This window comes from Lolium perenne, chromosome 6, assembly GCF_019359855.2.
Source record: "Lolium perenne isolate Kyuss_39 chromosome 6, Kyuss_2.0, whole genome shotgun sequence".
Taxonomy (NCBI): Eukaryota; Viridiplantae; Streptophyta; class Magnoliopsida; order Poales; family Poaceae; genus Lolium; species Lolium perenne.
Genome location: NC_067249.2, coordinates 237,222,423 through 237,243,739, shown reverse-complemented (window position 1 = coordinate 237,243,739; position 21,317 = coordinate 237,222,423). Strand labels below are relative to the sequence as shown.

General features: G+C 40.9%; 1 protein-coding gene across 1 annotated transcript; it reads right to left on the bottom strand.

Annotated features, from left to right (window-relative positions):
- Positions 1-16,222: 16,222 nt before the first annotated feature.
- On the bottom strand, positions 16,223-18,061 carry LOC127305766 (uncharacterized). Its single transcript, XM_051336293.2, has 4 exons — positions 17,735-18,061; positions 17,496-17,634; positions 17,226-17,359; positions 16,223-17,133 (listed from the first exon to the last, which is right to left on the bottom strand). Exons 1-4 carry the CDS (start codon positions 17,956-17,958, stop codon positions 16,440-16,442), a joined length of 1,191 nt encoding a protein of 396 aa, XP_051192253.1. The 5' UTR covers positions 17,959-18,061; the 3' UTR covers positions 16,223-16,439.
- Positions 18,062-21,317: the final 3,256 nt, after the last annotated feature.

The window sequence follows — 21,317 nt, the reverse complement described above, 5'->3', positions numbered from 1 at the left end:
TTACTCAAATTGAAACTAGGGTTTCTAAATTATGGTACATCTCCTAAAATTATAATTGGCAATAAAGGTGTGGTAACTAATTACTTTGAAACAAAATTAATAATGGTTTAACATTTTATTAATTTTTACAAGAATTAATATTTAGGGTAACTTTTATTTAGGTTTAATTGAGAATTAGTGTTTAACAATTTGTGATTAGGTTTTAAAATAATTAACTTGTTAATTAAAGAATGTTTAAGTTATAAAATTTGAGTTATCAAAATAATCTTGGCTTTTAATATTTTCTTGATTATTACTATTTAAAGAAAATAGAAAATAGTAAATTGCAAATTAGGGTTTATGAATTACTGCTAATAATTAAGTTAATGCAAATATGGTAAATAAAATTTAATCCTAACATTTTATTTAGTTACTGAATAGTTAAAATTTAATTTTGGAACTTGATTATTTATTGAACTCAATTTGTATTTTAAATAAACGAAAAGGCATAATTAAAGAAGTTAAAAAATAAGTGAATTTTTATTTTGACACACATTTTTGTTTTATATTTTATTTGAATAGAGTTTATTTTTGTGAGCATTTTGATATATTATTCATATTTTTCTGAGTTGAAATGAATTTAATCTATTTCTGTAAAGTTTCAGCTATTTAGTGGGTTTTTAAATTAAAACGAAAATACTAAATGTACCGTGACAGATCTACCTCTACTCACTGACTGGTGGGGCTTGTCTCCACGTCGGATGCCATGCAGGCAACGACTGGTCAAAGTGGACTGGGCTGTTGACCGCACCGGCGTTTAACCGCCGGCGGCCAGGGCACGGTGGCGCCGCCGATTTACGGCCTCCCGGGATGCGCGGCTAGGCTCTATCGAACGAGTACAACAAGACAAAGCGAATGGTGGTGATGGTTTTGCGAGGGGATCACCGGAGCTTCACCGGTGATGAGCTCTGCGGCGGTGCTACTCCGGCGAGATTTGAATCAGAGGCTACAGGAGGTTCTAGGATGCGAGATCTAGATCTACAGATGCGTATGCTCACCCTGAAGCTCAAGGTATGGTCGGCTCCGGCGATGGTCGACGGAGATGACGGCGATTGGCGATTTCCCGGCGATGTGCCGCAGAAGGGAACGAGGAAATTGATCCTCCACACGGCTCCCCTGGATGCTTGGCTCCTCCCAGATGCTCCTTGAGTCCAGGCGCTCCTCCTGGACCACGCGCCAGAGGCTGGGGTGGCCTCCTCCGTCGGCTTCGTCTTCGACTCCGGCGACAATGCACAGATGGTTTTGGAAGATAGAGAGCGATTGAGAAGGATTGAAGTGGCGGAGGCGAGCAAGGCGTGCACGGCGATACCCTCCACCTATTTATAGGCCAAGGGAAGCTCTGAGGCCTCGACACGACGACGGCAATGGTGGAGAGGTGGCGGTCTCTGGAAGCTTCTAGCTGGCAAGGATGTTCTCGTCCGCGGATAAGCTCGGACGCGAATCGAGTTGGGCGCGGTTCTGAGAGGTCTGGCGACGTCCGGGGCATGCTTATCGACGACGTGATCGTGGCCTACTGGCTCCGCCGCGCTGTCGAGCTCGGAGATGACGACGGCGAAGTCATTTCTCCACGCACGATTTTTAAAGCAAGCGAAACGGTATTTGGACGTGGGCTGGACTGCTTCTGGGCTTCAACGTGGGCTACTGCTGGGTTGTAGAGGTGGTGCTGGTCCTGGGCTGCGCGGCCAGGTGAGCTTTCTCTCTTTTTCTCTCTTTTCTATTTTCTGTTTTTATTTTCTGTTTTGAATTTGTTAGTTGAATTCAAATTTGAATTCTGTTTTGTTTTTGCAAGTTCTAAAACATTTGAATTTCCATATCACTTGATAATAGTGGTTACTGCATTGTTTTATTTTAAAACAAATATTTAATGTTTTATTAGTTTTATGTTTTAGTGAGGTGCATTTTAAAATAGATATGGCTTAAGGGTTTGTCTCAATTTCTTTGTATTTAAAACCAAACCTATTTTGAATGAGTTGAAATTTATAACCAGTGCTTGGTAAACATGTTATTAGGTTTTGTTATTACTTAACAATATTGATTGTTCCCATGCATTTTATATTATGGCTAGAGTTTAAATTAAATGGTAATGAGGTTGGATTGGTTCATGATTTTATGTGAAGAATTGTTTTCAAAGGTTTAAGAAAATGGTTGAACAAACTCTATAATTACTACTCTTGCTTCGCAAATTCTAGCTTAAATTATCTGAGATAGATTCTATGCTCATCATGGTTAATTCAACTACTTAGGTGAATACTATTTTATTTGGTTCACTAAACAAGGTATTTGTATGGCAAAGTAAAATGGGATATTGATTTCATGCTACTCACCAAATGGCATTTAGTTCTAAAGTGTATATGGCTTGGGTTATTACTTGTGATACATGATACACAAGTTAGGAAACAATATTTTATGTGGGGCTAATCCTATGTGAAAGGACTAGGGTTTTGGGAATACTTCACTAATTGAAGTAGGAAATTGGCATGAGGCATGGCAGGGTTCTACTTATAATCCAAAGTAATCCATGGGTTGGATTTCAGACTTGGTCTAGGGTTTTAGTAGTGATCACCAATGTGTTACACCACTAGGTTTAGGATGTGAGCAATAGTTAGGTTATGTTTAATTGACTAGGATTACTCCTCTACACAAGGCATGAGGATTGGTTTGGGATTAACTACTAGTGATATACTTATTATTTTATGTGATGGATGAGATTTATTAATAACATGGGTTTAACTGATCATCTATATCTACAATGTATAATCATGCATTAGACAATATCCACTTATTCCTCACTAATCACTCTTTATCATTCCTCTCATCACACTCACTTAGATTCTTAGGTTTCTAATTAATACCAAATTGTGATGATTATGGAATTGGTTTCCTAAGGTCCTACTCAAGAGATGATGATATGATTCTCTAAATATATGGTTTGCCTAGGGATTCTACCTTGCAATACTCTGTAGCTTGTTTTTTAGGAAATCTGATAAACCTTCTTCTTGTGGTATGCCTCCACCTCCTAGCTTCTTCATCTTGATCCTAGCTAATTCATATGGAGTGGCTCTATGTGTTTGTTCCCATGTATCATGGTACTTGATGAGCAAATGGATGAAGAGTGTGGCTCTATTTATAGGCTTGGGCAAGCTCTAGTATCATGACACATAGGTGGTGACTCTTGTGTTGGTTTGATGAGTAAGGTGCTTGGGTGTCATGCCCTCATCCATAGCAATCCTTTGAGCATGAGGTGGCAGAGCTTGGGATGCAAGTCATGTAGATATTTTCATCCTATGTGGCAAGATCATTATCCTCTCATATGATTTATTTTTGGTTAGCCAAGTGGCATTTGTTACTAAATATCTTGTGGATGGTTTTATTATTGTGGATGAGTCACTATATCATATTGGATTGGATTTATATTATAATATTGATCAAAAGATCAAGGTTGAAGGTTATTCCTCAAATTTGGATAATTGGTGTTTGATTTCACCAAGGCATGATCATAAGTGTTTCAAAATACTCATAGTCAGTTTGATTCAAATAGTTTGAACTATAAATCGTAATGTAAATGGATTTAGTTTTATGAGATTTCATATACTTAATAAGTTATGATTTAAATAAGAAGGTGTGGCTTTTATGCACTTTAGACCCTGTGGTTTACCTTATTTGGTAATAAGTTTAGAAGTGAATTAATTTACACACAAAGGTAGTTGCTAATTTTTAAGTGTTAATAAGTTAGGGTTTGATTCTTAAAGAATGTGTTGTTGTAAATATAATTCCATTTGGTCTAATCCATAGATCAAATCATCTCTACCCAAAACAAGGTTTTTAACAAAGATCATAGTGAAGTTTATAGCGCTTGACTTGATGATCTACTTCAATTCCAGCAAGTCAAGTGAAACTTCAGTTACTGTGGTAAGTTTTATTTGAAGCGCGAAAATTCCCCGGATTTTCTATGCATGAATGCAATGCACACTTTGGTGTTCTCTCATTTTATTGCCTCTAAACCTAGGATATTACAGCCTCTCCCCCTTAAACTGAACTTCGTCCCGAAGTTCGAACGCTCTCATGTTTCGGAATGTTGAAATGTCTTGAACAGATCACCATCCTTCAACTCCATGGTGATCACACTAGATATAGTGGAATATATCCCTTGTCCAGATCCTTCCTGGAGTCTTCTGATATCTGGCACTGATACTTTCTTCTATTCTATGATTTCTTCCAATACTCTAAGCTTATAGGCTTACTATCCAAAGATTCTTGGATTAAGACATCTTATGGTGTTAATGGACTTTACTAATGGCTGTGGTGACATCTTCCTATTTGGGTACTCAAAGCTTGGTTCTACCAAATTGTAATCCAAATTGCGGTGTAATATGACACTACGATTTACCAGCTGCGATACTCAAACCTTAATTCTAAAAGATTCATTTTAAAGCAGGGTATTGTTTTCCCTTACTACCATAACGAAAGTAATGGTACTTCGTAAGGTGTTTACAATATGCATGGTCCTGGTTGTTTAGTCCTACGAATGGATTAGACTCATTTAGTCCATCCCATCATGGCTTCTAGTTTATACTAGTTATCTTCCTTTTGGTTTCTTTAGGTTCCATGAAAGGAATCTTTCTAATAATCATTAGTTTTGGTATGGTCAAACTCCTTCGTATAGTATCTTCTTAGGCTTTGATTGTTCTCCGATATCTTCTTCCTCCAACTTAATTATCGAAGACTTACTTAAGTTCTCTTGGTTTCGAGTAATTACAATTACCCACTCAAGTTAAGGTCTAACCCTTACTTCCTCGAGATATGAACCTCGGCTTCTGGTCTGACAACCTCCTGAGAGTACTTTTATATGGGTACTTCCCAACAACCTTATGAAAATAAGATCGTAATTTTTCTCAGTTTAGACCTTTTTCTCCGTCTATCATGCTACAAACCATAACTTAATACTTCTCCTTCAGCCTTCCTCTCCCCCTTGGAGTTTACTAATGATCTTCAAACTTCCTTTCTTCTAATCATTAAACTCCAAGGTTAGGTAGTTGGTTTAAGTCTGGTTTAGGTTTATACTTTTCTAGAGTCTCATGAAGAATTCTTTGTGGTATATCCACACAGTTGTGGGTATCCGATGTGAATCCTTCAACTAAATATTTACCAACTACGAGATACCAGCTGTGAAATACTAGCTGCGGAATCCCTCTTTCTTTTAGGTTAAAGAAATGTTCAGGCTACGGGCTGTCTGGTACCAGCTGCAAACTACCTAGTACCAGATGTGGCTTATTGGATACCAGCTGTGGCTATGTTATGGTTTTAGGCAATATCTACCTACCAGCTGTGGCTACTTACCTAGTTTTAGTTAAGATATACCTCGCTTCACATACTTTATCTTCATGATTATCCTATATCAGCTGTGGTCTTATTATACCAGCTACGACTTCTCTTATCTATTTTCCTTCTTCCAGGGTTTATTTTGCAAGAAAACCACTTGTTGACACTATAAAAATAGTATTGTAAGTGACTTCACTTGCATTCCCTTCTTCCAGAATGAATACAGCTCTACTTCTTCTGCTCCATATTCACTATTTTTCTCACTTTCATGGTACTTCCATGTTGAAGTACTCCTTGATTAAGGATAAAAGTGAGTTTTGATTAGTCCTTCCTTTAGAGTATTGTGGTTGCTTCCCACAATTTTACTTCCTTCTTCAAGTGAACCTTCATCTTATCTTCAAAATCTTCAGGATTCGTCACTTCCTTACACGAATACCTTTACCCTCTAGACCTATAACATCAAGTAAGAGCTTGATATTGCAACATGCATTTGCATATCAAAGTCAAACTTCATGTATGGATCTAGTCAATCAATGAAGATTCAAGAAAATCCAAGAAGATTCAGCTTTGTGTTCATAATACACATCCCGATATGCCTGAATAAAATAGTTGGGTAAGACATCCCTAAACATCAGGTTCAGATGTGTAGTATATAACACCACATAAGATAGGTTTAGGTTGTGATACTTAGCACAAATACGTGAATTTCTACTAGTGGTCTCAACATTTATCTTAATTGCACATTTGCAATGAGACATACTTGAAACAAAATGGCCTGGGATAGTTGGAGTTAACCTAGTTTTCTTTGGAAGTACTAACAAAATAGTATACCGTATATATGTGCTATTGAGGACTACTTCCTATAATACAATTAGTTCTAACATGTCTACTCTAAACACATGATTGTTTAGAATATACCACATATAACTCTAGGATTTCTCTATGTGATATGCTCTAAATAAGCCTTCTTTTAAATTAAGGACTATGGTTCTAATATTCTTGACACAGTTTCTTGGATTTTAAGGCCTAAGCTTTCGAACTATTCCCTAAATCCTACTCCTTATCATCCTTTTGTTATCGTACTTATGATGTTCTACTCCATCATACCATGATTCTCAAGTGAATCATATATGAGTACCTAGTTTATTATTGAAAGTAGACTCATGTAACTCCTATCACTCTTCCTTACCTCCTATGATTGACTCATCATAGACATATACTACCTTATATAACTTATCTCCCTTACTTAACATCAGTCATTTGACATTTTTAATGACTCTTACTTAACTATAACTTGCATTGGTATACTTCTTCCAATAGGATATCTTCCTTATGGTTGTATCCTCTCTTTGGACTACCATGTATTGTATACCAATTGTGGTCTACTACCACCCATTATCTTAAGTTTCAATGGTGTTCTAATTATTTGGAATGAAGCAAGATAACTAACTAACTTCACTTAAGAAAATAGATAAGAAATATTGACTCAAGTGTGTCAGGATTATTCTCAAGTGAATACCCATCTCAAGTCAAAAGAATAGTTGGTTTGGCTAAGACAACTTCCTATAGACACTACCAAACCTATAGGTCTCCTTTAAAGGGTTTTAATCCTAGGGTCAAAGCATTTGCTCTGATACCAGCTGTGATGACCCAGCGTACCACTGCATGGTGTAGTACACAAGTCGTTGACATAACACAAGCGAAACACCGTTCCACTCATATTACATCTCTTAGAGTGGTACAACAGAAACATATGCGAGTCCAAGGTATGTCTATAGAAGTACACACGAACAGTTTACATAAGATCCACACAACCTCCTACTTTACAGTGAGGTAAAACTTCAAATAAAGCTCCAGAAGAACGACTCGTAATCTATCTTATTGCTAACTCAAGTTCAAGAGCTACTTGGCTTGCTATAGAAATCTAGCTACTTAGGTGATAGGATTAGGGAAAGATTCCCTTCTATTACTAGTCTAGGTTTCCATTATAACTGATGCAGAAGTTGACTCCATTGACTTCTTTGATTGGATTCTTCATCTTGTTGCAGTTGACTCCTTTGTCTTCGAGTTCCACGGTAGTTTCTCCCTCGGTGCATTGCTCTAAGAAGGGGGTTCAAACGAGATAGAATGAGTACGAGCGTACTCAGCAAGTTCATATTAGGAAATATGTGTATCATGCACTAGCTACAGCCATAGACCAGAAAGTCATAGGCTAATGCAAGTTTTCGTAAACATTTCTTCAAAAGGTTTATTTTATTCTAAAAACTATGCCCGTCAGTCTTCACAGGTTGACCAGAACTTCGTGGAGTTCCTTTCCTGCCACGTTCGCAGTTCCCTTCCCGGAACAGGGAGTGACAATCACAATTCAGTATCCTCTGCAGAGGTGCGTTACTTTTCCCATAAGAGACCTTATCCTTGATACCTATCCGAGATGCATGCTCGTCCACACTTCCTTGGTGTGGGGCCAGGTGTAAGATCCAAGCCAATCACTGCCTTCTCCGCGACCCTGCAAACACACCCTTTTGTCCAACCGTACACCTCCAGTAGACTTCCCCCGATAATACGGCTTTACTCATGGTGTACTCCGGACAATCCCTCATAGATGGTAGAGATTAACATCACTAATGGATGGGGATTTAAAAGGATATCCCAACCTGTTGTGGCAGTGCCTCCAACACCCCACCGTCTCTACCAATCCGTTGGCGTGCAGAAGGGAAAAGATACAGCTGACTTCCCCAGAGCCATTATAGATCTTATGGTCAACGCGATATGTACGGCGCTAGAATCACTGGACGGCATTGGTAATTAATCCTAGGGTGATATAACCCATGCAATGGAACCTCCACCATATCAACACATACCATGGTTCCATTGCCCACCACATAGTCATATTCATAATTGTAAAATAATATTTGCTTTTCAATGCATGAGTGATAAGTATAGTACTTTGCATATAGTTTGATAAAAATAATCAAATGACATGAGCAAGCGATGAACTTGCCTTTCTTGACTGCAAGATTATGCAGGCAAAAGCTTCGATACGTGAGAACTCCAAATGCTGAAATACCATCATCGTCCGGTAAGGACAATGTTTAAAGAACTGGCAAAGATGCTATAATGCATAGTATGAGATGCAATCGTCCCACGCGTAACCTAACCTCGATGATTTAGGTTTGATAAGTTGTAAATATTTCTTTAGGGTGTGTTGTACTTTTAGAATGGTTCTCAAACAAGGTTCTTATTAGGGTTTGGTTATATTAACATCATAACCAAGTGATATAAGACATCATCACAATCATACACATAAAGAATAGTGATGGAATAATATGTAGGGAACAATTGTCAATTTTAAGTTCTAAAGAACATGGTTGATGATTACTTCTACTATACTTCAAAAGAATAACTTTTGAAGAACATGTTGTTTAAGAAATATTTAGTATTTCAAAGAAGTATTGGGCTTCTAAGGTTTGATTGACACTTGTACTTCAAAAGAATAACTTTTGAAGAACATGTTAAAATAAGAATATGAACTACTATATAGAGGTGCTATGGCTTTCTAGGGTTTACTATTGGATTCCTATAGTTTCACTAATAGGAACTAGTTTGTTCTTAATTTGGATTGGGTTTCTATATAGCAAGTATTGGTAAGGTTATTACTATGGTTTCCTATATACATCATATCAAAGGATGGTTGTTTAAGATGGTTCTATATATTAGCTATTAGGGTTTACTATGGTTTCACAACTACTTAACTAAGTAATCTCTAATGGTTGCCCAGCTAAGTGGTTTATCATTTCCTAAGTAGGGTTGAGTGGAATAGGAGCATGTGATGTGCATTACTACACAAGATTGGTATTAGGGTTTTTCATCATGGTTTAACTAGGGTTTGATGGTTGAGGTTAATCCTAATGGTATGGTACCTAGGATTGATGATCAATGGTACTAATCCAATTAACAGGTTAGGGTTTATACCTAGGTGATACTAGTGAATCATATAGGTTTTAATTTGGAAATAGAGGCATGAAATGATGACTCATGTGAATTGGTTCTATGTTGGTAGATCCTGACTTGTATTTGTTGGTCACATAATAAGTTTCTCTATGTAAGGTGAAATTCACATGATCACATGTAACACATAACTAGGGTTTTGGAGTTGCTTCTAATTTAGGGTGATCACATGAAATAATGAGATCAAGGTCTTACTCAAATTGAAACTAGGGTTTCTAAATTATGGTACATCTCCTAAAATTATAATTGGCAATAAAGGTGTGGTAACTAATTACTTTGAAACAAAATTAATAATGGTTTAACATTTTATTAATTTTTACAAGAATTAATATTTAGGGTAACTTTTATTTAGGTTTAATTGAGAATTAGGGTTTAACAATTTGTGATTAGGTTTTAAAATAATTAACTTGTTAATTAAAGAATGTTTAAGTTATAAAATTTGAGTTATCAAAATAATCTTGGCTTTTAATATTTTCTTGATTATTACTATTTAAAGAAAATAGAAAATAGTAAATTGCAAATTAGGGTTTATGAATTACTGCTAATAATTAAGTTAATGCAAATATGGTAAATAAAATTTAATCCTAACATTTTATTTAGTTACTGAATAGTTAAAATTTAATTTTGGAACTTGATTATTTATTGAACTCAATTTGTATTTTAAATAAACGAAAAGGCATAATTAAAGAAGTTAAAAAATAAGTGAATTTTTATTTTGACACACATTTTTGTTTTATATTTTATTTGAATAGAGTTTATTTTTGTGAGCATTTTGATATATTATTCATATTTTTTCTGAGTTGAAATGAATTTAATCTATTTCTGTAAAGTTTCAGCTATTTAGTGGGTTTTTAAATTAAAACGAAAATACTAAATGTACCGTGACAGATCTACCTCTACTCACTGACTGGTGGGGCTTGTCTCCACGTCGGATGCCACGCAGGCAACGACTGGTCAAAGTGGACTGGGCTGTTGACCGCACCGGCGTTTAACCGCGGCTGAGGCACGGTGGCGCCGCTGATTCTGACCTCCCGGGATGCGCGGCTAGGCTCTATCGAACGAGTACAACAAGACAAAGCGAATGGTGGTGATGGTTTTGCGAGGGGATCACCGGAGCTTCGCCGGTGATGAGCTCTGCGGCGGTGCTACTCCGGCGAGATTTGAATCAGAGGCTACAGGAGGTTCTAGGATGCGAGATCTAGATCTACAGATGCGTATGCTCACCCTGAAGCTCAAGGTGTGGTCGGCTCCGGCGATGGTCGACGGAGATGACGGCGATTGGCGATTTCCCGGCGATGTGCCGCAGAAGGGAACGAGGAAATTGATCCTCCACACGGCTCCCCTGGATGCTTGGCTCCTCCCAGATGCTCCTTGAGTCCAGGCGCTCCTCCTGGACCACGCGCCAGAGGCTGGGGTGGCCTCCTCCGTCGGCTTCGTCTTCGACTCCGACGATAATGCACAGATGGTTTTGGAAGATAGAGAGCGATTGAGAAGGATTGAAGTGGCGGAGGCGAGCAAGGCGTGCACGGCGATACCCTCCACCTATTTATAGGCCAAGGGAAGCTCTGAGGCCTCGACACGACGACGACAATGGTGGAGAGGTGGCGGTCTCTGGAAGCTTCTAGCTGGCAAGGATGTTCTCGTCCGCGGATAAGCTCGGACGCGAATCGAGTTGGGCGCGGTTCTGAGAGGTCTGGCGACGTCCGGGGCATGCTTATCGACGACGTGATCGTGGCCTACTGGCTCCGCCGCGCTGTCGAGCTCGGAGACGACGACGGCGAAGTCATTTCTCCACGCACGATTTTTAAAGCAAGCGAAACGGTATTTGGACGTGGGCTGGACTATGCAGGCTTCAACGTGGGCTGCTGCTGGGTTGTAGAGGTGGTGCTGGTCCTGGGCTGCGCGGCCAGGTGAGCTTTCTCTCTTTTTCTCTCTTTTCTATTTTCTGTTTTTATTTTCTGTTTTGAATTTGTTAGTTGAATTCAAATTTGAATTCTGTTTTGTTTTTGCAAGTTCTAAAACATTTGAATTTCCATATCACTTGATAATAGTGGTTACTGCATTGTTTTATTTTAAAACAAATATTTAATGTTTTATTAGTTTTATGTTTTAGTGAGGTGCATTTTAAAATAGATATGGCTTAAGGGTTTGTCTCAATTTCTTTGTATTTAAAACCAAACCTATTTTGAATGAGTTGAAATTTATAACCAGTGCTTGGTAAACATGTTATTAGGTTTTGTTATTACTTAACAATATTGATTGTTCCCATGCATTTTATATTATGGCTAGAGTTTAAATTAAATGGTAATGAGGTTGGATTGGTTCATGATTTTATGTGAAGAATTGTTTTCAAAGGTTTAAGAAAATGGTTGAACAAACTCTATAATTACTACTCTTGCTTCGCAAATTCTAGCTTAAATTATCTGAGATAGATTCTATGCTCATCATGGTTAATTCAACTACTTAGGTGAATACTATTTTATTTGGTTCACTAAACAAGGTATTTGGATGGCAAAGTAAAATGGGATATTGATTTCATGCTACTCACCAAATGGCATTTAGTTCTAAAGTGTATATGGCTTGGGTTATTACTTGTGATACATGATACACAAGTTAGGAAACAATATTTTATGTGGGGCTAATCCTATGTGAAAGGACTAGGGTTTTGGGAATACTTCACTAATTGAAGTAGGAAATTGGCATGAGGCATGGCAGGGTTCTACTTATAATCCAAAGTAATCCATGGGTTGGATTTCAGACTTGGTCTAGGGTTTTAGTAGTGATCACCAATGTGTTACACCACTAGGTTTAGGATGTGAGCAATAGTTAGGTTATGTTTAATTGACTAGGATTACTCCTCTACACAAGGCATGAGGATTGGTTTGGGATTAACTACTAGTGATATACTTATTATTTTATGTGATGGATGAGATTTATTAATAACATGGGTTTAACTGATCATCTATATCTACAAGGTATAATCATGCATTAGACAATATCCACTTATTCCTCACTAATCACTCTTTATCATTCCTCTCATCACACTCACTTAGATTCTTAGGTTTCTAATTAATACCAAATTGTGATGATTATGGAATTGGTTTCCTAAGGTCCTACTCAAGAGATGATGATATGATTCTCTAAATATATGGTTTGCCTAGGGATTCTACCTTGCAATACTCTGTAGCTTGTTCTTCAGGAAATCTGATAAACCTTCTTCTTGTGGTATGCCTCCACCTCCTAGCTTCTTCATCTTGATCCTAGCTAATTCATATGGAGTGGCTCTATGTGTTTGTTCCCATGTATCATGGTACTTGATGAGCAAATGGATGAAGAGTGTGGCTCTATTTATAGGCTTGGGCAAGCTCTAGTATCATGACACATAGGTGGTGACTCTTGTGTTGGTTTGATGAGTAAGGTGCTTGAGTGTCATGCCCTCATCCATAGCAATCCTTTGAGCATGAGGTGGCAGAGCTTGGGATGCAAGTTATGTAGATATTTTCATCCTATGTGGCAAGATCATTATCCTCTCATATGATTTATTTTTGGTTAGCCAAGTGGCATTTGTTACTAAATATCTTGTGGATGGTTTTATTATTGTGGATGAGTCACTATATCATATTGGATTGGATTTATATTATAATATTGATCAAAAGATCAAGGTTGAAGGTTATTCCTCAAATTTGGATAATTGGTGTTTGATTTCACCAAGGCATGATCATAAGTGTTTCAAAATACTCATAGTCAGTTTGATTCAAATAGTTTGAACTATAAATCGTAATGTAAATGGATTTAGTTTTATGAGATTTCATATACTTAATAAGTTATGATTTAAATAAGAAGGTGTGGCTTTTATGCACTTTAGACCCTGTGGTTTACCTTATTTGGTAATAAGTTTAGAAGTGAATTAATTTACACACAAAGGTAGTTGCTAATTTTTAAGTGTTAATAAGTTAGGGTTTGATTCTTAAAGAATGTGTTGTTGTAAATATAATTCCATTTGGTCTAATCCATAGATCAAATCATCTCTACCCAAAACAAGGTTTTTAACAAAGATCATAGTGAAGTTTATAGCGCTTGACTTGATGATCTACTTCAATTCCAGCAAGTCAAGTGAAACTTCAGTTACTGTGGTAAGTTTTATTTGAAGCGCGAAAATTCCCCGGATTTTCTATGCATGAATGCAATGCACACTTTGGTGTTCTCTCATTTTATTGCCTCTAAACCTGGGATATTACAGCGGGGCACCCCTCGGCCCGGCCGATTTCATCTTCGTCCTGGCCCCCTTCTTGGCAGCTGCAGCAACCACAGCCGGCGGAGCTGCGACCGCCGCAAGGGCTTCAAAGAACTGCTTCGACATCCTCTTCCTCTTCAAAGGGATGGTGGCGGAGATCATGGCCAACAAGTCGTCGGTGTTTGGCGGACCTCCGACGGGGACATCAGCCACCACGGCCGAAGGTGGTGCACCGCCGGCGGTTGGCGGGCCTTGCGGGGGATCCATGGCAGCGAGATCCGGCAGCGTCGTTGCCGGGAAGGGCGGGGCGGAGGAGATCGGGTGGCGGCGGCGGCGGTTGGGTTTGGCTGAAACCCTTCGCGCGCAGTGGAGGAGAGAATACTGGTTTGGCCCTCTATGGCTCTATTCCCGCTCCGACCCCGCACAAATAGGGGACGAAGAGCCGCCCCGTAGCCAAAACTGGGACGGGGGACTGATTTACGGGGTCTGCTAGACGGTCGGGTAGAGCTCTACCCCATATATCGGCGGTTATTTTACGGATTTGAGCCTTTTAAGGGGTCTGTTAGACATGCTGTAATGGCCGCTCCCAGATTCAGCTGAGTCTTTTCCTAATCTGCAACAGTGAAGATACTCACCATCCATCGGCCCCCATCGGCGTCTGCCTGCAGCCGCGTCGCTGTGAGATCCTTTGTTGCCCACCGCCGACTTGGGGCCGCCGCCCCGACATCCACCCTCCGCCGTCTGCGCTGCAAGCAACTCGATGGTGCTGTTGCCCTTAGGGAAGTAGGGTCCGCCGCCAGCGCAGTCGAATCCGGTGGCACGGCACTCCTCGGTTGAATTTCAGAGGCGCTCTGGTTTGGGAAGCATGGAGTCATAGGAAAAAAAAATATTTATTGCTGAGTGTTCTGTGAGACCAAAGGTGCCGTAGTATTTTGTTCACATGTGAATCATCGTTATTATGCTCTTAAATGCACATATACTTCGTGTTAATCTCAATGGTTCACTGAATAAGCTTTCATTTTGCTGTTGAATTGTTCTTCAATCTGAGCTGGTATTCTCTCGTCGACCATCCTATTGTGTTCCACAGTACATCTGATTTTTCTCATTCTGGCATAGTGTATATAACTCAAAATGTCGGATGGCATCGCAGACACCCATGCTCGCCCCCGCCAACAGGATGATCCCTGAATGCAAAACAGCCATATATTTACGACTTCACGTAGAGGTTTGGGGTGGAAGTGGATTACATGGGCTCAGAGGGATTGGGTGTCACAACTGTTTTCATAATAATCCCAGGTAAAACACGTCTGCAAAACAAGCCCTTACGAGATACAACCTCATTGCACGAGCAAAAATGCCAGGACAGTAGCAGCAGGCCTGCTAGACAACATCTGGTTGTTGGATGTCCCAGGTGACATGCAAGATCCGCTAAAAAAAGGTGACATGCAGCTTGTGGAGGCGCAGAAATGTGTCAAGCCGTGGGTAGCGATTCAGAGAGTGCAGAGAAACCCTCAGATTGATGATCAATTCACATGGCCCTGGACTCAGATCAGGGAAGTATACACTTCAAGTTCAGTATACAAGCTACTCTGTCGGAGTTTTATCAGATTTGCACCTGCAGAACAAATATGCAAGTGTCAAGCTCCCCTCATGCAAAATTTTCAACTGCTTGTCCGGCCCAACACAGAATCTGGGCTTCTGACCGCCGTTTTCGCCATGGTCTTCAGGATAGCGCCTCTGCATGCTACTTTTTTTTTTTTTTTTTGAGACCCCTCGATCTGTGTTACAGCTGTAGTATCTGAACTTATGCACTAACACAACACCACACTCACACCACACACACGCACACCACTAGTGCACAAGTTAGACCCTAGAACTATACACACAGCACACATAATTTGGGTGTCCCTAGGAGCTAGTAGTTGTGGCACATATGTGTGGAGGGGATTTTATTTGGGACCTAGAGCCCCGGTGAGACACCCGCAAATTCGCTCCCCCTGGGAGTCGAACGCGGGCGGGCTGGCTGGCCACTGCCGAGCACAGCCACTGCGCTGTCATGCTACTTCTGCTTGCAAGGTGAAGACATTGCGGATCACGTCCTCGTGCAATCCGCAAAACAGATTTGGTACACATGATTTCTTCAGCTACAGTTTGATGCTTCAATTCCGGAGGCTACTCATACTCTGCACGAATGGTGGCAAGACTCGAGACAAAGGCGGCGTTTTGACAGGAGCAAAAGAAAGATTCCCAATACGATGACTGCTCAATCAGGAAGTGCCGGAGCGCTTGGGTGTTCAACAACCGTAGATTACAGATGTCACTAAAATGCCTAGATTAATGGGAATTCAAAACTTGGAAGAGAGTGGAAGTTGGAGTTCACCAATAACCACTCCTTTAACACATGGTTCTGAACTTCTAATTGCCGCCACCAATAGCCACCTTATAAGCAGGTCTTTCAACATTCCATGATGTGATACAAGTCTGCCTGTATGCCCACTTTGCACAACAAAAGCATAATGGGATGTTAAAAAAAGTATCACAACTCAATCTCATAATCTCATCATAGTTAAAGAAAAAACAATAATTACAGTCAAACCAAGATGTCTTGCTGTTACGAAGTAATTCTTGTAAAACAGGAATATCACCTCCATAACCCCAATACATTATTACTGATTAAACAACAGGGTTATCAGTCTCAAGAAAAGACTACTCAATTGTCCAGTTCTCAACACCTATGTTCTTGTACTAATTTGCCTATTGTACATTCTCATCTGGTATGTTATTCTCTGGTAATATTTGACTACCACAAGATTTAGTACTGGGTCAGCCCAGCAAAGTATTATAACTCAATGACAATAGGGGAGTTTGTCAGATCAATAATCTTGGGGCAAATGCTGACCGCTTTGCTGCAATCTCTAGCAAACCGGCCAACTGGGGTAACCAAGTCTACCACATCAGTTTCATTTGGTCCTGCCTTCGACACTGGAGATGATTGCCCTGACACAAATTGTACTGGTCTTCGAGCAACAACATCGCTGCACGAGCTCGAGGAGCATCGAGGCGATGCTCCAGATTCGTGCAACTCCGATGTCTCCGGAATTCTGCTCCATTCCATATAGCCGAGGTCACCAACGGGATTTCTGTTCCATTCCATGTAACCAAGGTCATCAATGGGATATTCAGCATCACGCTCTGCAATTCTGGTTTCTTCTTCCACTAGCTGCCGGGAAGAGGATTCTGAAATTCTTGGTCTACAGACCCCATTCCTTTCCATTGGAGCAAACTCATCAGTGTCTGATTCACCGCCTGCAGTTCCGGTTTCTAAATCCAGTGGCTGCAAACCATGATCGGAAGTCGCATCGGGCTCTTCATCCTCTGTAGGCTCCTTATCCTCGTCTGATGGGATGCCCACGTCGTAACAAGGAAGATCCTCCATCGGACTAACTACAGTCTTCATGTGGCAGGGGAGGGCCGGGCAGCCCACTGTGAACTTCATGTTCTTCGTGGAGAAGAAGTTCACCGTCAGATTCAGGCTGGCAACACGCACACAAAAGCAGCAATCTACGTCAGTAACGAATCCATGGATGGGGCAGCACTGCAGAGATGGGGAAAAGAGGCGTCTTACTTCTCCCAAGAAGGGAGGTTGAGCATGGTGTATGCGATCTTGACCTTGTTGCCGATGCCACGGAGCGACTTGAAGCCGGCGGCGGCCTTGCGAACGGCCAGCGATTCCGTCGGGTGCTGCCACGCCCACTCGAACTGCACGGCGAGAAACAGGGCCGGCCACGTTTAGCAAGAAACAGGTCAGTCGACAGATGATCCATCCAATCCAATCCAAACCAAGCAAATCTAATCTTTGAAGCGAGATGAGATGGAAGATGGGATGGTCAATTACCTGGAGGGCGGCGACGTTGGAGGGGAAGCCATGGATGCAGAGCACCATCTCCCAGGGGCGACCGCGCTTGGTCCGCCAGGCGCCGCATCGGAGCTCGCCGTTGTGCTGCCGGATCCGCCGCCGCGGGTTCACCGTGAACCTGCCAGCCACACGACCAACAAACGAATCCATCCATCAATCGGGTGAGGTGCAAGAAACAAAGATGACTTTTTATGCGAGACGGGGTGAGGTGAGGGTACCCGATGTATGTGCGGCTCTTGCTGCGAGGGCAGAGGGACCGGAGGAGGTAGCAGCAGAAGAACCTGCCTTCGCCGCTGGCTTTCTCAGGTCCGTCTTTGCCGCCGCCGGCTTTCTCCGGTCCGTCTTTACCGTCACCGGCCACGGCGGCTGCCTTCGCCGCAGGTGGTGGGCCATTTCGTGACGCCTTCTTGCCCCTGGCGGCCATTCCCCTTGCCCTTCCCATCTCGATCTCGATCTCGATTCGTCGAAGTTTTCTATCGATAGAGATTCGTGGGATGATTTGATTTGACCGTTGTAGGCACCACGCGGAAGGATGGGGAGAAGAGAGCCGTTGGGAACACACGTGTCCCTGCTGTTTTTGCAACTTGCCCTGGCCACCGGCGAGCTAATTACACTTGTAGTCCAACAATTTATCTATCACGCGATAATTTGGACTTACATCTTGCAAAGTGTGAAGTCACTGTTCTACAACTTGCAATCCATGTGAAGATTTGGTTCTCAATAAATCAGAAGATGATACATGACGTTACAGTTTTTGCGGAGAGACCCCTAATACTTTTTAACTTGGACATGTAATCTTGGGTGGAGTCTTGCATGTGAAACCAACCTATCAGTCTAACGAAACAAATAAAATTAATACGTGCGTTCCGGGAGATCAAACTCGTGACTTGATGTTGCGCTAACATAGGGTTGCCACTAGACCATGTGCAACATTATGCACTACGTTTTACGTTATGCCCTTACACTAATCCATGCCATTTGATAACACACACTCCCTTTTCTGATTTGAGGAAGACTTGTCCTAATATAAACTATTAAGTAGCATGAAACAGTAGAAGAATACAACCTTCATGAAAATATTATTTACTACATGTATGTTAAAACTCAATTTTCTCTCTTAAAATTTAAACACAAAACACTCTATTATATAACATACTAGGGATTTCTATTTTCGTGCCCTCGGGTCCTTAGTTGTGCTCAGTTTTCCCCAGCTCCTTAGTTTTTCCTCAGTTTTACCCAAGCGTTTGTCTGAAACCATCACACGTGATGTAACGCCCGGTTGCCCGACGGTTGACCGTTATCTTCTGACTAGTGGGGCCACGTAGAGCCTGCAAAGACACGTTAGACCATCCATCTTTGTTTGACCGTAAGCATCGCTGTATCCCTGACCAAAACGCGAACGAGTGGGGCTTCGCTATATCAAATGACAAGTGGGGCCATGGCGCTGATACAAGGGGCAATACACGGGTAGGATTAGATTTTTAAACGGAGCTCTACAGCGATGGCACGGAGGAGGTGGCCTGCGGAGTGCCGAGATGAGATCGACGTCCACAAAGAACTGCATGAGGCGAGACCAGACGCATTAGATAGATATGAACTAGACGCGTTTAACCATGCAAAGAAGAGAAGAAATGGTCAACGACATCGACGACTACCTCAAAACTTTGACTGACCGTGTCCGACACGAACGCGAGCAATGTAGAGAAAACTAGTGTCTCTCCTTTCTGGCGTGTATAGATGGGTGCTAGAAGAGTGTGGTGGCGAAGGGAAAGACCTCGCGGTGGTCTGTGGCGTCCAACATAGCGGGCGGCGTGGCCGTGCCCACATCGGCGTGGATGCATGTTCGGCATTGGCATCAGCATGTACGTTCGGCATTGGCCTCGGTGGTATCTCTGGTGTGTCAGTGATCGAATGAGGGGACGGGATTGAGGGTGCATCCCGACGGTGACCTAGCAGTGGCGTCGAGCATAGCCGTTCTGACCATGCCGATATCGGCATCGGCAAAGTTTGGAGGCTGTGGTGCTCGAATCAAGGAGGGATTTGTCTCTTGTACGCCAAAAGTGATTTGAAACAAGTTTCGTGTTGAAGGTTAGGTAACGAAAGTTTGTAAGTCAGCCCAAAATTATACTAGCGCCATGGTGAGGTTCTTTTTGATAGAGCTATACGGTTGGGCAAACTTTTTTGACACTTTTTAGATAGGGTTCCTTGTTGTTACACGTATGGCATCATGTATGGCAAATTTGGGATCATTTGGAGATGTTCGAAAAAATCACTTTGCTTAAACGCATGCCGTTTCGTCTCACTGAAACCAGCTTTTCTAACAAGGTGATTTATTCTACCTCCTCTAAATGACCTCAAATTTCATACAGCTGATCTTCTATACATAGATAGATAGATTGTTTCGTTTTTATATTTTTTGAACTTTTTATTTCCCTTTATAATATCCAATTGATTTTCAGGTCAAAACCTCGAAAAACAGCATCATGTATGGCATCATTTTCGCCATAAATTTCAAATTTTGTGAAACTTTCCCTTTTAGATATTCCTTGTTGTTATAGATATGGCATAATGTATGCCAAATTTGGTTAGGTCTCACTGAAACCAGCTTTTGTAACAAGTTAGGTTTTTTCGACCTTCTCAAAAGGGATTTTTTCTACCTTCTCTAAATGACCTCAAAAATCATACGAGACGATCTTCTATACAAAGATAGGTAGATTGTTTCGTTTTTACATTTTTTGAACTTTTATTTCCCTTTATAATACCCATTTGTTTTCAGATCAAAACCTCGAAAGTTAACATAACTAGATGGTGAACCCTTCAAAACTTCAAATACAGAGATAGATAGATTGGTTCGTTTATCATTTTTACCGTGAATAGTAATGGCTACAAGAAATCGGTGATGGTCTATCATTTTTTGCGTGAAAAGTAATGGCTACAACAAATCGGTGATGGTTTATCATTTGGGATTTTCGTGAAAATTAATGGCTACAACAAATCGGTGACGGTTTATCATTTTTTGCGTGAAAATTTATGGCTACAACAAATCGGTGATGGTTTATCATTTTTTGCGTGAAAAGTAATGCCTAAAAGAGTTTATAATTTTTAGCGCGTGAAAATAAATACGAAAACCGCCATTTAGCAAACTTAGAGAGTGGAAGGTAACCGCCGACGAGAGAGAGGGAGGGTTATCCTGCCCGTTAGATCATACGATCAACTGTCGGCGGGCACGATCCGCGTGACATGGGCTAGACCAATCTGGGCAATGTTGCACGTGTGAGAGAATTTGTGGAGTGAGAGTGCAAAACTGAGTAGTATCAAGAAACCAAGGGCACCTATGTAATAAACAGGACTAAGGGATTCAAATATGAGATTTAAAAAATGAAAAATGCGTGTTTTGTAGAATAAAACCCATCTTGGCCTATCTCAAACTATTTGCAATACAAATATACATGAGTGTGAGAATTGTGGCCTCATTTAGACAAAGTATGTTTTGGGGAAAGCTGTTTTGGGAAGGGCTTATTGTGGAAAACCATGCACCTTCATAGCTACTAGGTGATTTGAGAAGGCCTTTGAGAAGTGGCAATTTGTGGTAAAACTTGATTTATCTATGACTTATCTATGTTTTGAGAACTGGAAATTTGTGGTAAAGACTCCATGAGTATGTGCCACTATTTTTCGGAATTTTTTGCACATTAAATGACTCATTTAACTAGTTAATCCCATTTGTTGAGCTGTCTGTTGACCAGCTACTTGAGGGTAAAGCGAGCATATTGCACTAGCGGTACTAGCACTCAAGGGGAA

What these genes read in the sequence shown, in the direction of transcription:
- LOC127305766 (XM_051336293.2), bottom strand. Translation starts at nt 17,958, where the DNA reads ATGGGAAGGGCAAGGGGAATGGCCGCCAGGGGCAAGAAGGCGTCACGA. An exon ending in AAGAGCCGCACATACATCGG is followed by an intron (nt 17,635 to 17,734) that starts GTACCCTCACCT and finishes TGTGGCTGGCAG; the next exon opens with GTTCACGGTGAACCCGCGGC. An exon ending in CCAACGTCGCCGCCCTCCAG is followed by an intron (nt 17,360 to 17,495) that starts GTAATTGACCAT and finishes CTCGCCGTGCAG; the next exon opens with TTCGAGTGGGCGTGGCAGCA.